The sequence below is a fragment of the Vigna unguiculata genome, chromosome 3 (assembly GCF_037176805.1).
Source record: "Vigna unguiculata cultivar grain cowpea cultivar isolate G323 ecotype 2 chromosome 3, ASM3717680v1, whole genome shotgun sequence".
Taxonomy (NCBI): domain Eukaryota; kingdom Viridiplantae; phylum Streptophyta; class Magnoliopsida; order Fabales; family Fabaceae; genus Vigna; species Vigna unguiculata.
Window position 1 is genome coordinate 6,837,780 of NC_140794.1, and position 22,122 is coordinate 6,859,901.

General features: G+C 32.5%; 2 protein-coding genes across 2 annotated transcripts; both read right to left on the reverse strand.

Moving 5' to 3' along the window:
- Positions 1–1,703: 1,703 nt before the first annotated feature.
- Positions 1,704–8,835, reverse strand: LOC114178528 (actin-related protein 3). The gene is made up of 9 exons (XM_028064497.2): positions 8,217–8,835; positions 7,562–8,021; positions 7,032–7,178; positions 6,627–6,719; positions 6,283–6,402; positions 5,555–5,665; positions 5,153–5,278; positions 4,679–4,777; positions 1,704–2,046 (listed from the first exon to the last, which is right to left on the reverse strand). The coding sequence occupies exons 1-9, from the start codon at positions 8,264–8,266 to the stop codon at positions 1,966–1,968; spliced, it is 1,287 nt and encodes a 428-aa protein (XP_027920298.1). The 5' UTR covers positions 8,267–8,835; the 3' UTR covers positions 1,704–1,965.
- Positions 8,836–12,831: 3,996 nt separating this feature from the next.
- PSBY (photosystem II BY) lies at positions 12,832–13,593 on the reverse strand. The gene has a single exon (XM_028064499.2). The coding sequence runs from the start codon at positions 13,509–13,511 to the stop codon at positions 12,939–12,941; it is 573 nt and encodes a 190-aa protein (XP_027920300.2). The 5' UTR covers positions 13,512–13,593; the 3' UTR covers positions 12,832–12,938.
- Positions 13,594–22,122: the final 8,529 nt, after the last annotated feature.

The window sequence follows — 22,122 nt, forward strand, 5'->3', positions numbered from 1 at the left end:
TATGAATGTATTTGCAAGTAATTTCATATGTATTTGCAAAAAAAAATAAAAAATTAACGTAGATTTATTCTTTCTATATAACTCAAACTTTTCATTAATTTCATAAGATTACATAACAATAGGCTAAGACCTTAACATCACACTTACTACAAGCCACAACCTACATACATCTAACTTATACAACATTTCATGAAATTTTGAACAATATTGACACATAAATTATATTAATCAAACCAACAAAACATATCATCCCTATTAACACATTTACCCATTTTTCATGAAAATTCAAAAATCTTATGAGATTTCTCTAGATTATATATCTTCTTCCTTTGTCTTAGTGGTATCATTTTTTTATTCATTATCTTTATTGCACCATTTGAAATAATTGTATTCTTTAAAATATTTACTTCTTGCTCTTCAGAAAAATCCAAGAGACAATTAGAATTTGTTACCAATAACTTTTTTCCAAAAAATAAAAATAAAAAATATGCATCCTAAAAATATAAAATTCATAGATCTAACTTTTTAGTTAGGACAACCTCAAAATTATTTCCCATCATTCTTAATAGTTCTAGCCACTCTGAACAATGCAACCTCCCCACAAAGACAAATTGGTGTTACATCCAACCCCCTAGACCCACCACCATGAGAGGGTTTTGCGTCTCCCACAAACATGATAAACACACATGATAACGAGACATAGCAGACTTCAACAATCAAGAAATGTAGAGGTCCAAACTTCAACAACCAACAACCGTTAAGGAGAAGATGCGAGATGGAGAGTCCACACCATTCATTAGAGCAAACATCATCTTCTCTATACTATAGAAAGGCACAAATTGACACGTAACCGTTACACTTTGTCACATCACCTCCCTCTTAACACTGTTTTTGAAAATCTAATGCAAAGAATTTGATTGAAACATTTTGATGAATTTTGAAACGTAATTGAAACAGAAAATTATGCAAAGAATCAATTTGAAACTTTTCAACCAAAGTAAGAACCAAACGAGTAATTAAATCTATTTTAAAATATAAGAGTGATAGAGAACTAAAAGAAGATAATTTTGTAAAGAGTCTAGATTCCTTTTTATTATATTTACTTTGTGCAATGGACCTCATCAAGTTGGAACTTATGAATGTACTGTTATTTAATGAATCGATTTAAAGATTTGGCATGCCATGGTTAATTAATCATTAGAATAGTATAACTTACATAAAAATTACTATTTTACAAAAATGTGATATATTTTACATAGAATAGTATAACTTACATGAATGTGATATATTATTTATGCTGTAAAACTTAAAAAAGAAAGAAAAAAAACGTAAGCTCACATTAGTGTAGAAAATGTGTAGCTCAATTAAGCTGAAAATATGGAAATCTGGTATAAGATAATTCGAAAATGTGCTTTGTTAACACTAATTGATAGTTCAATCGAAATGAGTTGGGAATAAACGGTGAAAAGGAAAAACACTTAAGGAAATCATTTTGAAATTTACCAAATCTTGGTCATTATAGGATAAAAGTTTAATCAGTGAATTGGATGATGTAAAGTAAAGATAAGATTATTTTATCACATCCTACAAGCTCGCCAAGCAACGAATGAAGTTTGTCCTTATTTTCTCTATCGTGCTCTCTAAACCGCACTTCATGGAATCATCAGTCACAAAAATGAATGACAAAAAATACATAATCAATCTCAAAGCTGAACACCAAAATAATTGCAATTCAGCTCGGCTAACTTTGGTGAAATATCAATTCTAGAAAGACTGCTAAAATAGAAAAGAAATGCATATTTTCAATGAATATACATATTTTACACTCACTCCTGCCACCACGAATACAGGTGGGAAGAAAGACCAGGAGGTGGAATTGAGGGATCAAAATAACAGGATATTCAATTCATTTTACTGTTTATCAAGTAACTGCATCCATCATCAACTAATTAATTCATTGTTGCTTTAATACATCCCCTTGAAAACGGGATTTGTACGGCAAATGCTAGCTCCATACTCCTCATATTCTGCTTTTGTATGACAAGCCTGTTCATTGGAACATAAATTGTAATCTTGTTTTGTATAGAGACATATGGGAAGGATTAAAGAAACAATAATAAATTATGGATACTCTCAATACGAGAATATCATTGCAAGAAAACTGAATACATGTCGCCGTCCACAAGGTTGGCAAACCTAAAAAATAGTTTTAGCCTGTTCAAGTTTCATAATTCTAAACTTAGCAAACATTAATACTGTTACCATATATATTGTTACCAAAAATGCAACCATAGATTGTTTAAACATGCTAAGCATACAAAATCAGGTTATCAAAACTAAACAAAGAAGCAAAGACAACCAACCAACTACAGACGTGACAGTTAGGAGTTGGGAAATTAGTTTAAATGGTTAAGATATTATTAGTTAGTTGAGGGGTTAATGAATTAAATATATAGGAGAATGTAAGGGGAAAGGGTTCACTATATCTTGTATCATTTGAGAATTGATTTTTACTCTATCACAGGAGAAACCATTGGAGGAGTGTTATTTCTGTTATCTTCTGTTCTTTTGAAATCACGAAATATCATCTTCCTTCTTTTATTTTCTAACTTGAGTTCCTACCAAATTTGTTTGACCCACTCACAAATTTGACCAGATTCCGGATTCAAATTTGAGAAAGGATTGGACAATTCATAAGGTTCTTGAAGGAAGGGACCACCGAGCTACTTGTGTTTAAGCAATAGGTAAAGACGATAAACAAAACCAGAACCAGCAATGACCACATGGAGTTGAATGTTCAGTCGAACTCCGGAAAAGATCTAATCAATCAGCTTTTGGAGATCAAGAAGTTTCAGGGAATCAAAGAAATTCACACACTTTTGACTACACTCTCTACAATCATATGAATTTAATTGGAAACTAGAAAACGACGATAGAGCCTTGCAAGAAGTTCTCATGAAATTTTGTGATTTTTAATAAAATTTAACCACAGAATAGGGAGTCCATTTTTAGTATTTCTCTAAAAAATATGATGCAGTTGTTGATGAAGAAAGAAGGCATCGAGTACATGGGTAACGTTGTCATGGCAAGACATTTCTTCAGAGCAAGAATCAAACCACCTTTGGGGGAGCTAGAGTTTAAAGACCTAGTTGAGGGAGTTGAAGTTGCGGAGCTGGGTGCCAAAAACCTGAGGCTGAGGATTTGCAGCAGAAAATGGAGGAACAAGGCGAGTAGGACAGCATCAGAATGGAGGGAGTTGGCCAGAATATGCTAAAGCACAGGCTAGGTCTTGGACAAGAAATATAGAATAACCCACCCTTAACGGAAGCACAACATAGAAATAACTTGAAGGGTATCTAACTCATCCTTACAAAACTGGTTTACAAGGTGAGATTTACCTCTATTTGTATACTATAATTTAACCTTATTTCTAATTGATATAGATGATTAATATAACCCCTCACACCAAGGTATGAACATCTTGTGCATAGGATTAGATATTTGTGATAGTCCGATAACAAGTAATATGATAGACCCAAAAAACTTCATTAAGATAGACTCTTTTACTATACTAAGAAGTGAGTTTAAGTCTGACCTATCCTCATAAAACATGCCTGTAAGATAAGGTTTCTTTCTGATTATATACTGTAATTTGATTTTGTCTCTAGTTAATATGGGATCTTCAACTATATTGAAGTAAAGAAGGTTCAATAATCAAGAATCCCACCTCATGTGATGTAAAGAACCAAAAATAAAGTAATATTACAGTGGGGAAAAAAAATTGAAATAGTTTTGGACAAGGAAGAAGGTGATCCTTCATTGGAAAGGGATAAACAAAAGGAAAACAGAGTGAAGAATGTAGGATGCGATGACTATTTTCAGGACAACCCTGTAAGAGGTGGAGATGCAACCAGGGCTCCTCTTTCAAAACCCAGATTTCCAGGAAAAGCTTGTTAATGTTAGACATAAATTGGACCATAAAGGTGGATGGAAATCAATGGCGTAGGAATCTTGGAATTCAAACATGCTAGGTGAGCCTTTATCATTATATATTGGTTGCATCTAAGGTTCACAGACAATGGAACCAAGGCAAGACAGTCCACAGGCAATTATGATGATTCAAGTTATACACAATCAACCTCATCACCACCACAACTAAAGTTGTTGGACCTGAGTTCGCATGCAGTGGTGACTGGCTTCACAGTTGAGCCCTCATGGATGGATATCAAAGAGGCATCTCTTGTAAGAATACACAATTTGGCTCCAGAGAACGTTAAAAGAGGGTAGATTTGAGATTCTTCAAAGTGGATCAAATTTGACCTATGGGTCCGGAACCTCTTCTTTCTTGTATTTTCTAACAATTTTCACATTTCTAAACTTGCCAAACAATACCATGAGGTGCAACCTAATCCATTTAACTTAACAAGCACACAAAACTCCACACATTAATGCCAGAGAAAAAAAGGCAAAGACAACCAATTATAAATGTGACATTCCACCTACCATGGCTTTTCAAAAACAAATAATTACATCTCAAACCTACATATCTATATATGCTATCACACAAATTGTCCAGGACCAATGTGCTCAAAAGCACGTTAGTAGAACACAAAATAGTCATTATGAGATGCATTAACCGTACCTCCTAACCCCAAAAAAGAACGTCAGAAATGCATACCGTAAAAAATTCAGGTGTTGATGCAAGTACCGATCCTCCAAACCAAACTGCAAATCTCTGGATTGGATGGCTGAGTACATTTACCTCCACAGGCTGTGACTGCAGGTACCAAATTAACGAAGTAAAAAAAGTAAAAGCAAGACCTAAGCAATAAATATACAGCAGTCCAGCCTGACATAACTACACCGATGTGACTATTTTGTCCATGCAATTGTTGGGCCCAGGGGATGGGAAGACCTCCTGAGCACAAACTACATAACCAAACCAACCAACAATCCACACAACACTATTTTCAATATAAACAATTGGGACAAATGAATTTATGTAATTATTTAGTACAATATAACGATGCATTGATTGTTGATTGGTTTAGTCTGTACAACTTGGGCAAACAAGTTTCTCATATGTGTGTGTGAGAGGGAGGGAGAGAAAATCATCAATTTAAAGAAGGTTTAGAGGTACCAATTAACTTACTCTTATCTCCCCGTTCAAGCGTGCTTCAGATGAAAGGACACGAGCATCCACTATTTTTTTAAGATCACGTTGCAACCTCCTGTGAAAATCCTTGAACATGGTTGAACCTCCAGACAGCACTATATTCTGAAATAAATAAATAGGCAAGTAAAAAGATCAATTGTCAACAATATGTAAACTGAAGGGCTTGAAATTCTTGCGATCAGAAACTAAATATCATTGCTGTATTGATACGGTATAACTTAACACTAATAAACTCCATCCGGGTTAACAACAAAAAAATGCCCCAAGCTAACATTGAGCCTTGGAAGATCCCCAATTTTATGATTTGAAGTGGCAATTCACTAAAATTTAAAAGTGCTCCTGGGGCTTATTTATATACATGTCAGTGTGGTACTTCACCTTATATAAGGATCTCCTTGTGTCAATTGGTGCAGACTGAATGCACTTGTCTATTACAACTGGCAAAGGGGTCTTGAAGTCACTACCATATATCTCAGGATTGAAGAAAATCTGCAGAGGAAAAACAAAAGTTAAATTAATTGGTCTTTTTGATATAATGACCCCAACTATGCCGATAGATTAGCCCAGGAATTACACCAAGCCACTACTACATTTTCATGAATTCTTCAATAGTTAAATTGAAGGAACTACCCCGTGAGGAATCAGTGGCTGTGGCTAACTGACACCAAGATTCTTAGAGATAGAAACTACGATCTACATCCCAGGTTCAAATTCTTCAAATCCCAGCCAGGCTACACTGCCTGCACTTAAACCTACCTTGCCCCTTTCCACACTACTTCTTGGACCTCTTTTATATCCCATAAAGGAAAATGAAAAGGGAAAAGAAAAACTAATCATCTAAAGAGAAAGTCCATAAAGGAAAAGGGGAAAAAAACTCTAACCATCTAAAGAGAAGGTTTGGATCAAGACAAAATGCGTAGTATCCCTTTAATATTTACCATTTTCCATTATAGGTCCCCCCGCTTCAGTTAGATATTAATCATAGGAAGTCAGAAACTAAACAAGTATATATTTATCTAATTCATCAGTTCATGGAATATGTTCAGGTATTCACAACAGAGAAATCATACTAAAATAGTTATATAAGGAGTGGCCATCAAACAAACCTCAGGACCAAGAAATCGTTCATAGCCAATATCACATGAATATGGTGCCCCTGTCTTCGGTTTAATACCTCTCCAATGCTTGATGTACTTGCCTGGTTCTTTGTCATGCTTATTGAACTCCTAAGAGAAATTGAGCTAATGTTATGTAGGAAAACTAATAAGTTGAAAAGAAAACTTTAGTTACAACCTTTGGTTCACAAAAGGAGCAAATTAATTAAATGGGACAATTTATCGGCATCCAGTATGCTAACGCCATATATAACAAAACTATTGGCAACAGCGCACAACAAACCCTCGTGATTCTGTTAAAGAACCCAAGTATTGAACTAAAGAGTAAAGACAACCTTCACAATGTCAGAGCAGGTGTAGCAATACATTTCCTTTACTTTCCGTGCAACTTCAAAAGAGTCTTCTGGTGGTACTTTCTCTCCTCTTTCCTGTATGAAGCAATGCCAACATAACAGTTCATGAATCTGCTTAGCAAAATGCAGATTGACATTTGGGTACAGATTAACAATAATACTATCATGCACCCGACATTATTCAACCAGATTACCATAACATGATTGGTTTCACTAGATAATGTGAATGGTAATTTGTGAAAATGTTCAACATTAACAACAGCACCACTAGGTAAGGTCAGCTACTTCGACATTAACAAGAGGTTTACAAAAATTCACAGATATTCAAATGAGAGAGCAATACCAACATAATAACCTTTTAATTTTAATACTACAAGGATTACCCACCCGCATAAGCTGCTGAACAAATAGTGTAACATCCTTTCCAGCAACAGGAATCGATTTGATACTGCTACCTATAACGTAGCCATCTGCAACAGGTACCACATGAGTTGCACCATCTCCAACATCCACTACAACTCCTGTCATCTCACACTAAAAAGAATTTAAGATCAGCCTAAAAGGAAAATATTCCTAAAATATATCTCCTATGATACTGTTATAAAGTTGAAGTACAATTATGCAAAGTCAACATTTTATGTCAACACGATGAGGGGAGCTGCTGAATTATCCTATGCGCTAGTTCATGACATTTATTCTACGGAGAGGTTACTTTTGATTTCAAGTTAATACATCCAAATGCGTCAAATTGCAGGAGCCGGTGAAATATCCTGTGCATTTTGCGTTTAGTAGCAACCAAGCATACGGGGAATTTCATACAACATACTTAATATGTAAAGCATTCAAGATTAATCACCCTGTTCCAATTCTATACGCAAGATAATTCCCAATCTTTATTCAGTGAACCAATTACCAACCTTAGATGTTGTGTACCCAGCTGCAAGAGCAAGCACAGAATTCACAGCAATGTAAAGTCCAGGCACGTTAAAAGTCTCAAACATGATTTCTCCAGTATACTCGCGACTCTCAGGTGCGGTCAATGGACTCTCGGTCAAGAGGAAATAGTGATCCTCCGGATCACACCTCAAATAGTTGAATATGCACTGCTGCCAGAAGCGCTCCATGGCATCCCAATTCTCAACCTGGCCATGCCGAATCGGGTAGCTGAGACTGTAAGTGCTGCTAGATCGAGACTTGGATAGTGCATCATCCCCAATGAAGAAATCAAGATCTGCCATAACCCCAGCATTGTGCTGGGCCACCCAATTGCCTTTAGAAGAACCCCTCGATTGATTCAGAAACGACTCATTAACTGCAACCACTGTTGGAGCAATAAAACACGGTTCAACATTACCAGCAAACCCCATCTTCGTATACCTGAAGAAAAAAAAAAAAAAACAGTTTCATAATACGGAGAAAACCAATTCAAGTCAATTAAAGTCAATCCAAGTCAAAAAACCCAAGAAAACATCACTTGGGCATTTCAACAAACACGTTGTGTCATAAACAAAAAACAACATTTACATTAGGCCAAAACGGAAAGTGGGTGGTAGAAAAGAAAGTAAAGGGTACCCGGAGCCATTATCGATGACTACAGCTGGTCGAGAAGTAGAGGGGTCCATGAGAGAGAGCGAAAAAGTTGGTGTGATATTGAAAGCTGAAGATGGATCCGCGACTGAGATCCGAGAGTGAGTGTCAGGCAGAAGATCATGGTCGTGAAAAGCTCAATAAAGATGAAGAAGAAGGTGGTAAAGATGACGTTGACGCAGACTTTGATCCGAAGTGAAAAAAGATAATAGACAAATAGGAATGGTTGGTCATTGTGGCTAAACCCATTTGAAGTGAAAACTGAACTGTGGGGATGGAAGTGCAGATGCAGGTCCCATTTACTTCCTCATCATCATCGTCATCATCATCATAATTCTGTTGGTTTCCCAAAGATGCTTTCCTTGCAAATCAAACAACAACCCTTCCCTCTTCCCTCTCTCTTTCTCTCTCCAGATTCTGTCTCTTTCTTTTAGCATTAACTGTAATTAATTTGACAGTAGTAGTAATTAGTAGCTTTGTATTTTGATGCAGAGCATGAACTTGACGGCAACTTCAATTGTGGTTGGTGTGTTGGGACGAAGAAAAGGTGTGAGATTTGAAGCACCACTTGCAGGGACCTACCAACACTAATACCATGTAACTTGTTTCCTGTTTCTTTCTTACACGCCAACCTTTTTCTTTCTTCCTCCATCATCAATTCATCCACCTCCATTAAGAATACTGTCGGTAGTTTTTAATTTACATCAATTTAAAACATGCTCTTTTTCTTGCGGTTAATTTTTATTTTTCCTTTAAATTTAAAAAATAAATGGTTCGAAATAGCCATGATATTTTATATACCCAATTGTACATTTTGTCATTTCATTATTTTCCTTTAAATTTTATCATCTAATTCTCTTCGCGCATTTTATTACTGCGCTTCTTCGATTTTTACAATATATATTTTAATACAAAATGATATTATTTCAAAAAAAATATGATAAAATATAATATTTTGTGAGTAATTATAGCCTAAATTGGAGGTTATTGTTTTCTAAATTCAAATCAATTTGTATAATAAGAACTGTGTCTATAATTCTGTTTCAAGGATTCCTTATAAAGAGAAGAAGCTGAAACGCCCTCATATTTCACTTGACTTATCCTCGGTACATTTTATAATTATTTTTTAATTTACTCTTTATACATGGAATTGATTTTGATTTTGTTTGTTAATTGTTAAGTATTTCTTTTCTTCTTTTTCAAGTATAACCATTTTTAGTTTATATGAGAAAGAAACGAAGATTTCTTGTTAAATAAGAAATTAGTTCTTATTTTAGGATTTTTCTATATTGGGATTATTTGAAACATTGTTTCACGAATATAAGCCTATGTGTGATAACTTGAAAAGTTATTATGAGATAAATTGATATATATTATTGATATGAAAGTCTTTTTATACAATGCTATTTCAAAAACATACCTCCAAATATGATATTATATACTTTAAGAGTGGAATTATGGAGTTTATTTTTTCAAAGGGTGTATTCCTTTTGGTACTATGGATTTGGAAGAGAATGTTAAGATGAATTTGTGTGAATTTGAGGGGATGAATTTGTGTGTTTTTTTAATAAATTTAAAAGATAAAGTGATTAAATTTAAAAATAAATTTTGTGAAACTTACTGAGTAATTTGATCGATGCAACAGATTAAAAAAATTGTGAAAATAGATAGAATTTGAAGTTTACCAAATTACCCTTGACGATAAAAAATATAATGATTTTATAATTTGATGTAACAAAAAAATTAAAATTGAATAATATGAATTTAATAAAATTTATAAAAAAATACAAAATTTACAATTACAATTATAATTTTGTATTAATGGAAAAAATTTTAAATTTTAAATTAAAATCAACCAAAAAAATGAATCACACACAAAACATCGGTTAGGTAACCGGTGTCACACACTCACAACACCAACATTGGTTACGTATCAGGTGCACACACACACTATGAACACTGGTTTACACATAATAACACCACGCCAGTCACAATCTTCAACCACAAAACAACAACATTACATTATTATTGTCCAGCGCTACAACCTTTTGAAGTTTTCCACAAACAGGTACACACACTATGAACATTAGTTCACACACAATAATACCACGCCACTCACAACCTTCAACCACAAAACACAACATTACATTGTTATTGTCAAACGCTACAACCTTCTAAAGTTTTTTACGAATAAACACACAAATGTGCAACATACAAACCATTTGTGTTAGGGTTAAAGTGATAAAACAGAACAATCACCCACAAATCTTTTGTCTCAGGGAGGATGAGATAATTGTTAAATCCCGCACCCATTTTTTGTCGATATCACGTGAAGAGAACATATGCACCTTTTACGATTCGTCTTCATAAACATGTGGGAATAGTGACATTCGTCAAAGCAAACACAACCTAAAAGAAAAAAGGTTAAGAATAAGGAAATGTATTTTTATATATGATGATTAATTTTTATGATGTAGTTAAGTTCACTAAAAAATTTATAAAAATATGAAGAGGTCAAAATGAGATTTTTTTTTTCAAAATTCAATGCAAATATTCTAATAATAAGATAAAAGATATCTAAAGTTATATAAATTTCATTTTTAAAAAGGCAAATTAAATGGTGTCCTGACTAAAACATCGAATTTGAATTAATAATATTCCATTAAAGTTTATGGAAAAGAAAGTGTGTAAAATGAGAACAGTCAAAATCTATTGTTGACCTATATTGAGTTAGAATGTGTTTAATTGGGTGATGTGAGGAAAAAAGTTGAAGAAACTTAATCAAATAAAAGTAAATATTTTTTATTAAGATTTGTTAAAACAGTAAATATTAAACTAAACATTTTTATGAAATTAAAAATAATTATTAGATCATTATACGAAATTGTCTCATTATTCATGAAATATAAATCTGCGTGAAAGTTGTTTCACATATTCCAATATAGATATTTCATATGCCTTTGCAGAAATTGCAACATTGATTCTTGAATATATCCAATACTTTTTTTTTTAACTTTTATGTCATTTTCAATTTTGTCAAAACTAATTATTCTCTCCTCCAAATAGTATCATCATCATTGTATGTTAACTTTAAGTTAAACAAAGTTATAAGTGTCACAAGCTCTCAAATGTGTGTTCATAACTCTTACTTTGCCAACCAAACCCGATCATACAATATACAATATACAATATTGTAAGTAACTAGTCACCATCTCTAAAAACTAATTCAGCACTTTACATCTTCTTCAAAGCACACAGGTGAAAATACATGTATATTCATATTTTTATTTTAAGAAAAAAAAAGTATAAAATTAAATAAACTTAATTATGTTTTAAATCAATGATAAATTTTGAAACTTTCAAATTTATAGTGTACTGATTACTCAAAAAATTAAAAAATCATAAATTTATAAAGTTATAAAATTATAAAATCATAAATTATAAATTATAAAATTATTATAAGATAAAATGACATGAGAAAATAATAATTTTAACAGTTATATCATCGATTAATAACAATTTAATAAAAAACACTAAATTGAAAAATATAAATTCATTGAGTACATAATAAATCATAAATATTTATTAGAAATTTAATTAAAAAATTTAATTTTATCCGTTTATTTACAAATAAAAATTTAGTTCAGAAAGCAGTCACTTAACCGCCATATCATATAGTAACAAAATGTAATATCAAACACTAAATTAAAAAATATAAATTCATTAATTACTTATAAATAATAAAAAGTTATTAAGGACTCCATTGAAAATTTCCAATTACTCAAAAATAATTAAATTAATTAAATATAAATATTTTTTTTAATTTTTTTAAAATTGTTTTTTATAAATTATTTTTTTATTATAAATAATTAATTTAGTTTTAAAACAACCAAATTTAACAAATCACTTAAAAAAATTGATAAAATAATTATTTTAATTTTAAAAAAATACTTAATTATTAAAAGAAATAAGAAACAAAACGTCACACTCGTTCACAAGAAAATAAGAAAATATTTGATTCATCAAACTCTCCAATTCAATTCATTCAGTGACTATTTTTCACAAGATGATATCATTCACGAAACCCATTCCGTTTTATAGTTACATAAACTGATAAAAATAATCAAAATTTCATGGCTAACGCTGCCATTTGCAAGGTGTAGACTTTCTGCTATAGTTCATAGCTCTACGATTTAAGGTCCAGGACTTGATTTCTCGTATAGACTATGAATGGAGATATTAGTTAATAATCAAGATATTCTATTCTGATCATAATTAAGTTTTTTTTGTTCTGTCTACATAAATTATAATTTGTAATACTCAATAGAACTTAACTAACCAAAATTTACAATCACAAAATCAATTCACTTTTCCTTTCTCGATCTAAATTGTCCCCGAAACCTAGCTCACGTGCATCGAAATATTGCAAAGGTGTTACAAGATGTATATCAAGTTCTCAAAACTGCATGCACCATACAAATTCAAACTCAATCAGATCTATGATAGGGAGATGGAAGGTCCCATAACAGTTGCAACAAAAAGAGATCGGAATGGAATGAATCAAGGAAGTGACAAGAAAAAAAAAAAAAAACAAAAAGCAGAAGAGAAAGGTGATATAATATAGCATCATCAGATAGATACAAGTTACAAGAGAATTATGGTATGATGATATCACAAGGAATTAAGTTCCTCACTGTTTCATCATCACTAAGATCTCATCCTGTTGATCTGGTTCAGAGCAGGCTGCAAGATGTTGAACAGCACCCACGCAATAGCCGGTGCCACCACAAACAGCAGAAGCTGCCCCCTGTTGTCACTCGCGGCTTCGGCGATCGCCGCCACTTCAGCGGCAGCGGCATGCGGCGGCGGCGCCGCCATGAGTCCGGCCAAGCCGCCGAGACCCAGCCCGATGATGAGTCCTTTGGTGCTGCGCATGCGGTTGATTTGGTTGAGCGCCGGCTGAAGAATGTTGAAGAGCACCCACCCTATGGCCGGGATTATGGGCAGCAGCAGGGCCAGGCCGCGGTTGTCGCCTTCCGCTATGTCCGCTATCTGCTGCGCGGCGAAGGCGGCGTCGCAGGTTCCGAGGGCCGTGAATATGGCTCCGGCGACGGCTGTGGGAAGGGAGAGGTTGGTGGGTTCGGGTGAGGCGGCGATGAGGCCCTTGGGAAGAGAAAGGAGAGAAGGTTTTGAGGGTGTGAGTTTGGTGGGGAATTTTGGCGATGTGGGGTTGAGGCATTTGGCGTTGATCATGGCCATTGCTGATATTGTTGCTGCCATTGTTGAGTTGAGTGGGTGAGTGCGTGGTGGTGGTGCGTGTGGTGTGGGAGAGGGAAGATGGGGAACGTGGTTCTGAGTGAGAAGTGGCAATTTAGCGTGTTTGGAAAAGCCACGTTGGAGAAACGAGGTCCAATGGGGTTCCGCTTTCTAGATTCTTCTCTTATCCAAACAGAGACTTAGATTAGATTTCCACCTCATATTCTTCATTTTTCTTATCACTTCGGCTTCTCATAATGTCCCAAATCCAATTTTTCTTGTCTTTGTTACCGCTTGTCCCAAACACGCCTTTCTACGGTACCGCAACGACACGTCGTTCAAAGATGATAAATTAATCATATGTGGTTCTAAAATAATAAAAAAATGTAAGAATATAATAACATTTTTTTATTGGTTTTAATATGTTATAGAGGCAATGAAAATAATTGTTTTTTTTTTTACTCTCTCAAGATAAATTGTATATGTAATCGGTAATTGATGTACTGGTTATGTCTAAATACATGAATTTACTTACTTTCAGATAGTTCCAAACCATCTTCATCTCATAAGATTGGTGTCGATTCTGGGAAGGAAAGCAATGTTAGGCATATGTGTAATTAGAAGAACGCATCTTAATATAATGATAACTTAGTTAAAGTTTTCTTATATTCTTATTGATATTTTGAAAATGAATAGTATATAAAAGAGCTCTTGCTTTGTAAACTTGTTAACCCAGTTAAGATCATTGTTTTCTTCCCAATAAAGCCATGTAAACGTGCTTTTGAAGAACTTGAAACTTTTAAACAAGTCATATTCAAGTTTAAAGAAAGTTCTATAATATATAAATAGTCTGACAATAGCTTCGTTATGACTAAAAACGCTCCAATCGAAATTATATTGATAATATTCTAACCACCATCAAGTCATAGTGTTTTTTCTTGACGAAAGTTTGAGAAACTATTATATTTTAAATTAATTTAAATTCTTTTGAAATATGGGTTATTTGTTGTGTCTGGATTATGTGAACGTAGTAATTTCTATAAATAGAGTATAAACATAACGTTAGATGATGTATCGAAATAAATTCTATATAGAAAGTATATTGACTTTGCTAATATCAAATTCACGTATAATGATATATAATTATGAGAGTCAATGAAAACTCTTACAATATGAAGATTTGATGTGAAAATGGATTAGACCTTGCAAATATAAGGAGTTTACCGTGATCATGCAAAAGATTGATTGAGAACTTTGATATATAAATTTATAACTATAACTTCAAATAGGTCAAGTTGAGTTTTTGAATTACAAGGGTTGAGACATGAGAACTGTGTTATATTTGAATCACGAGGATTGTATCGTGAGATAAACATTTGATTCTTGATGTAAATTATTTGTTTTTGAATCAACGATATTATTAATTTATGTATTATTGTTTATTTTATCTTGTGTGTTTTTTCCGTGCTGTGATATCTACTTGCGATAATCATATATTATACATGAACATAAATAAATGACATAAATGACGATGAAAAATAATAATGATACTGTAATATATATATATATATATATATATATATATAATGATATAAATAATAATAAAACATATACCGATTAGGGCAGTTACAATTATCATTTAGGATTTCAACACACGCATAAAAATGTTTAATTAAAAGAATTATGATAAATAACTTTAAAAAATTACCCACTACTTATGTCTTATTATTTTATACTTTTATATTTTTTTTCATCAAGGATATAAGTTGATTACATTAATAATAATGAAAAAGTATCACTTCGTAAATTTTTCTTTCTTATTGTAAGTAACTTATCTTTCAAACTCTCTCACTCAAAGAAAAAAAACACACACGAATAATTAATATGTTAAATTTAAGATAAAACTATTTCAACATTAATAAATATCGATTATACCTTACTTATTTTCTAACCAATGTATTAGTTCAAGATAAAACCTCCAACCACTTACAAACACTAAAAACTTATTTTAAAGTATAATGATTTATGATTGTTATAATTGTATATAGCTATTTTTTAGTTGTATCTAATATATACAAGTAAAAGGGGAAAGGAGGGCTAGAAATTATACTTATAATAGCGAGTGATATATATATATATATATATATATATATATATATATATATATATATATATATATATATATATATATATATTATCATGTATGCGCCTTTAGAAGATTAAATGTTATAGTAAATACCAGAGAAGTTTCCATAAAATAGTAATTCCCTTTTAGTTCTACGACATTTCTCTTTCCCCAAATCGAATATTAATTTATAACGATAAATAAAAAGTTTACTTTTTTACTAATTTTATCTTTAATTATTTTATAAATAATTTACTTTAATCTATTATTATATATATATATTTTTTTAAATTACTATTTCATATATATATATATATTTTAATTTTACATTATTTTAAAAATTATTTATTTATTTATTATTGATGTTCTTAAAAATTAAAAAGATACGAACAGACGGCTTCGCTAGTTATATTAATATAAAATTTGCCGCAAGATTTTCAAAAATATTTTTTCCGTGTCTTCGCTCTTCCATAATTCATTTTCCCTCCAATTCTAAAATTCTCCATTCTCTCTAGTTTCCTTTTCTACCTTGCATCTGAATGAAAGAAACAAGATGGAGGTTGTTTTTGCATCGTCGTTTCTTGACGGTGGAACCGGCTTCTGGAATCTTCGCGCTACCGTTGAGATGCTCTGCTACAAATCTCGTTCGTTGCCTCGTCTCCGTTGCCCCGCTTGCTTCATCGCTGCTTCTAAGCTTCAGAACCCTCTGTGTCCTCTCCGATATTTTATGTTCAAAATAGGTTTATTTCATCTCCACTGTTCTTCGTTCTTTTCGCTAAGCCACACTTTTTATGTTGATTCCGGTTGAGTTTTCTTTATTTAAGCTGGCGTTTGTTCTTCAATTTGTAGTAATGGCTAACTCCAGTATCGCAATCTACCAAGATAATTATAATCGAAAATCATATGTTTGGGACAATGGTTGAAGTGAAGGTTCTGCTGATTGTGGCTTTTTGCTCAGAAATATCAGAATCAAGGTAAGCTCTGAAACCTTCTATATTCCATGATTGCTTTCGTTTGTCCTGTTATCGTAACTTAGTATCGTTTTCAATTGCTTGTTGCGCTTTGGGTCTCCCACACGCACCCTTGTCATTCATTGGTTATTTCGTTGCAATTATTTTTATTGATGTTGATCTTGTAATGGTTATAGTGTTAGGATTTAAGGAGTCAAAAGAGAGTAAGGAGAATAGTGTGACTGAAGAAAGAAACTTTTATTGTCGGAATGTCACAAGTACAATGGCGCTACAAAGGATGCAGCTCTCCTTTCACCCAATTTAATCTTGTTCATACCGCCATAAACCCTCAATTGCTCTATACTCTTCCTCTCTAATTGACGTAATTGCCTCAAAAGTCCTAACCATCTTCCGTATTTTTCCCACTACCGTCTTCTATGTTTCCTTTGATACACTAAAAAAGGTTTTTGGTCACAGCTTGTGTCTGACCTTGATTCTCTTTCCTAACAATACCTGCCCTCCAAAAAAACCTTGTCGTCAAGGTTGAATTCGGGAACTTATTATTGTATATTAGTTTTATCTTCCCAAGTTGCCTCCTCCGGTGATGTATTCTGCCATTGAATCAGCAGTTGCTGCACCGTTTCTTGTCCTTGCTTTAGCATCCTATTGTATTCCTGTGGAATGGCCCTGTGATCCTACAGGCAATGCTGATTCTACAGGATGATCTCCTACTGCTAACTTGAGCTGAGAGAGATGAAAAACTGGTGAATTCATTTCTGGCATGCACTGGAAGCTGTAACTGAAAAGCCTCTTCTCCTATATGCTTGATCACTTGATAGGGTCCATAAGACCTGGCTGCCAGATTTTTATGCAGTCTTGTAGTCATCGAACTTTTTGAATGAGGTCGACTCTTTAAATATACCCAATTTCCTACCTTTATTTTAGATGGTATCGTATCCTGTGTACATTAGCATATCTCGTCATACGATCCAAAGGTCTTCCCAAAATGATATACAAACTGTTTAAAGCTCCGCCCCAGTCGTTCATTGTTCAGAAGTGAAACATCGTAAATAAGTTTCAATTGTTCTGTTCAGTAATACAGTGCCTTGTCTTCTAAAGAGTTCCTATCCAAGGAGACTAAGAATACACGATATCACTTACTATTGAAGTTGAAATTCCATGCAATCTGACCACCTACCTCTCTAAAACAGCAGCAGAACGAGGAGAATAAGGATGCTTGAGAAAAATAGAATGGTCATTTTCTCAACTGTCCACCACTACCAGAATTGCATCATACCCGTTAGATGTAGGTATCGCACCACCAATCCATACGACATCCTCCCATATGGGACTTAAGAGTAATTATTTTATGACAATAAAAAAAAAAAAGACTACGTGATCATTTTTTTTGTTATAATAAAAAGTAAAAGAAAAATATTATTAAACTAATAATATATGCACTAAAACTGTAATAATTTTTTTTCAAAAATTATGATGTCGCTCTGGTATCAAAGACTGAGATCACTTAACTGGAGAAGGGGCTTGTATTGTAGTATTCTTAGCATTTTCATTAGTATTTAGTAAAATCACATTCTTCAAAATTGGTACCTACATAAACTACTGAACTATTTTTTTTTTCAATTATTTAATATTATATTCTTAATTTAGATAAATATTTGTACGTTTATGTATCATCTTCTATCTTATCTAACTTTTCTAATGTTACTTTTATTTCTATTCTAATTATATTTATTTAACGCACATGATCACAATTTTCTCCATCATCACAATAGTTATAATGTTGTAACTCTTTATCATCTGAGATATATTATCTTCTCCTTATGAATCTAATAATATTTTGACCATTTGTTCTTGAAATTCTTCACTCATATTTAAATTATTTAGTTTTTCTTTTATCTTAAAAGATTTTATTTTTTCATATCCAAATCTTTCATATCTGTAACATATGATATTATTTTGTATTACCCTGTTTTTCATTAGTATTATTATTAAATCGCTTTATTGGTTATTTAGGGATTGTGGTATTCTTTTTGATTATTTTGTATTTTTAACATTTTTCCATTAGTTTTTTTATATTTGTATTCAATATAAAAGTTTCCTAACTCTGTAATTTCTCCGGCTTGACTCTATAATCCAATTTTCTACTTCTAAATTATGGAATAAAGGAACTTTTGTATTTTAGATATAAAAAATATCTACCATAAGTTCTCTCTTTGGTTTAGGCATTATGATATTTATTTTACAATTTTTTTAAAGAAAATGATATATTAACAATCGTTTTTTTAAGAACTTCTCTCACTATCTGATGTGACAATGATTTTTTATTTATTTTTTTTTTCACACTTCCACGTTGGATGCTTGAATACTAGAGGGAAAGAGAGGTTGATGGAGTGACAAAAGTGAGAGAAGCAAGGAGAGAGAGGTTGAGAGTGAGAGAAAGGGAGGTTGATTCTGGAGAGGAGTGGGTGAAGGGTAAGGAGAGAGAGGAGTGGAAGTCCTGAGAGAAGTGGAGAGCAGTTTGTTCTTCCTTGTCTTCTTTGTCCATCTCCTAAGTTTCTTCTTCCATTCTCCAAATTTGTTGTTTTTCCGTTTTCGAAGTTATTTTTCGATGGGGTTCGTCATTTCATCGTTAGTGGAACAAAAAAAGTATTAGGTTTACCCACCGTAACAAATTCGTGGTTTAGGATTTAGTTTTGTGGAAATGAGACATTTTTGTTTTTCTTTTTGGAGAATATTTGATAAAGTGTGAATTTTTTTTGTAACAGTGTTGTTCAAGGGCGAAAGTTGAAGGTCAGTTGTAGAAAATAATCACTCTAAAGCGGAATCTGCATGATTGATGTTTCCAGTTTATGTGCAAAGTAATGGGTTCGTAAATGCGAATCTGCATTTTTTCTGCATTACTTTGTTATCTCTCACCGTGGTGTGTGTAGTAGCAATTAGGTTTTGAGAATTTAACATGTCTGCATCATGGTTGAAGTGGGTTGGAATAAGGTGTATCCATTTAAAGAAATGGTTTTGTCACTCGTTATCCCACATGTGAATTGGGACAACGAGTGACAAAACCTAATGGCTACTACGCAGACCACGGTGAGGGATTACAAAGTAATGCAGAAAAAATGCAGGTTCGCATTTACGAACCCATTGCTTTGCACATAAACTGGAAACATCAATCCTGCAGATTCCACTTTAGAGTGATTATTTTCTACAACTGACCTTCCACTCTTGAACAACACTGTTACAAAAAATCCACACTTTATCAAATATTCTCCAAAAAGGAAAACAAAAATGCCTCCTTTCCACAAACCTAAACCCTAAACCACAAATTTGTTGCAGTGAGTAAACCCAATACTTTTTCTGCTCCACCAACGGGTAAATGACGAATCCATCGAAAAATAACTTCGAAAATGGAAGAACAACACACTTGGGGAATGGAGGAAGAATAAATTTAGGAGATGGACGAAGAAGACACTTGGGGGAAGGAGGAAGAACAAACTTGGAGATGGAGAAAGAACAAACTGCTCTCCACTCCTCTCTCTCCTTGCCCTTTACCCACTCCTCTCCAAAATCAACCTCACTCACTTTCTCTCTTGCTCTCAACCTCTCTCTCTCCTTGCTTCTCTCAATTTTGTCACTTCATCAACCTTCCTTTCTCTCTCGTACTCAAGCATCCAACGTGGAAGTGTGAAAAAAAAATTAAAAAATAAAAGATCACTGCCACATCAGGTAGTGAGAGAAATTGTAAATATATCATTTTCCTTTTTTTTTTTTAACCTTTTCTGCAAAGACTAAAGGTAATACTCGTTTACAATCTTAAAAATCATGGACATAAAATCACCAATATCCCTATTGACACTTCTTCTTAAGCCTCCAAAGGTTGGACATCTCAGATCATGCAGTAGTTCTAATGGTTTTTCATAAAATGTTTTTAAACCTTTAATAAAATTATGCATTATTGTTATTGCTAATGTTTTAATCATTATTGGTATTGTGTGGTTTTTTTATTGTTTAACACAAGTAGTTATGTACATTTTGTTTAATTTAAGTTCAGTATTTATCCCACCAAAGGATGTCAGTAAAACCTTCAATATTTAATTTTATTGTTTGATTTTTTGAATGTTCGACTCTATTGGCTGAGACAACTATAGTCATTTGCTGTTTTTCTTGTTATTTAATGATTTATCATTCCATTAATATTTCAGTCAGAACTTTCTTGTCCATCAAGTATTGATGGATATTCTAATTCTTTAAATTGAATGTGGCGAAGGTTAGGTCAACTAGAAAAATTTCTTGAAGGCAATAGTCTTATTCTAGGGTTAGGATTTATTCTTCCTTTACTTATTTTATATAAGTTATCATCAAATTATTATTCTTCTAATTCATTTTCATCTTTATTTCCTAATTCTTTGTTAGGAATGTTTTGAGGGTGGAGTTTCCGTGTCTAGGTCTTTTAATTCCACTTCTAAGGCTAATACTAGTAATTGATGGAGTATTTGATTTGTATAATCTAGTTAAGAATATTTTGGATATCTTTAATATTAATTTCTCTATTCTCTTTTATCATTTTAAAGGAAGAAGCTGTTATTTCTTTATTTTCAATAAAAAACTTTGTTTTAATGATGGTATAATTCCTTCTGTTTCTCCTTAAAGGCCTTTAATATATTCTTTACCGATTTAATCATATCTATTTGTATTTTGTGTAAATAATTTTGTTCTAACCAAGTAAAGTATGAAATCATTTTGTTTATTACGATTTTCTAGAGTTATTAGGATTTCAATTCATTGGTTATTTTACTATGTTGTAAAGTTTTCGAGATCAAAACATTTACTCTTTTAGAATACTAAAAGAAGGAAGTTTCATTGTTTGTTTAGAGATATTAATAATGCTCGTAGGACTAGTTGAGTTTTTGATTACCTTATGACATATCCTGGAATTATAGTTATAGGTATATAGATTTGGGTTTCATTCCTCATTAATCATTTTATATCTAACACAATGTTATATCAAGTATTATTGAACCTTTTTAAGGATATGGAATAATTAGGGTGATTATTTTTATATAATGGCCCATCATGAAAATTGGTTTCAAATATTGCTAATATTTGATCTTGTAATCCTGTCAACCTATTGTCTCTTAATATGGCAAAGAGTTTAAACAACCTTTGTGAAAGTATTTATATTGTTTAATATGTTATTAGATTAATTGTGTAGAAGTTAATGGAATTGTTTCATGATATTGTTTTATGTGTTCTCTACTCTTATAACTACATATTCTTATTTGAACATATCACTTATTCTAGTCCATACAAGGTATTGGTGGATTATGTAAGATTCTTCTATTTCTTCTATTTTTTTTTCTCTTTTCTTTTGTTAAATAGCATTTTAATTAGTCTTAACAATGCAGAAGCTAACTTTTAGAGATGGCCGAGACCACCAAACTTAAAAATGATTGAGAAGTTAACACTCTTATTGGCTGACTGATGGAGAGAGCAGCTTTGACTTCTAAATATCGGTAAAAGACTTTTACTTAGTAAAAAGTTG

Coding starts and splice junctions, on each gene's coding strand:
- PSBY (XM_028064499.2), bottom strand. CDS start 13,511: ATGGCAGCAACAATATCAGCAATGGCCATGATCAACGCCAAATGCCTC.
- LOC114178528 (XM_028064497.2), bottom strand. CDS start 8,266: ATGGACCCCTCTACTTCTCGACCAGCTGTAGTCATCGATAATGGCTCC. Junction 7,179..7,561: donor CTGGGTACACAACATCTAAG/GTTGGTAATTGG, acceptor AATTCTTTTTAG/TGTGAGATGACAGGAGTTGT. Junction 6,720..7,031: donor TTGTTCAGCAGCTTATGCGG/GTGGGTAATCCT, acceptor TGCTTCATACAG/GAAAGAGGAGAGAAAGTACC.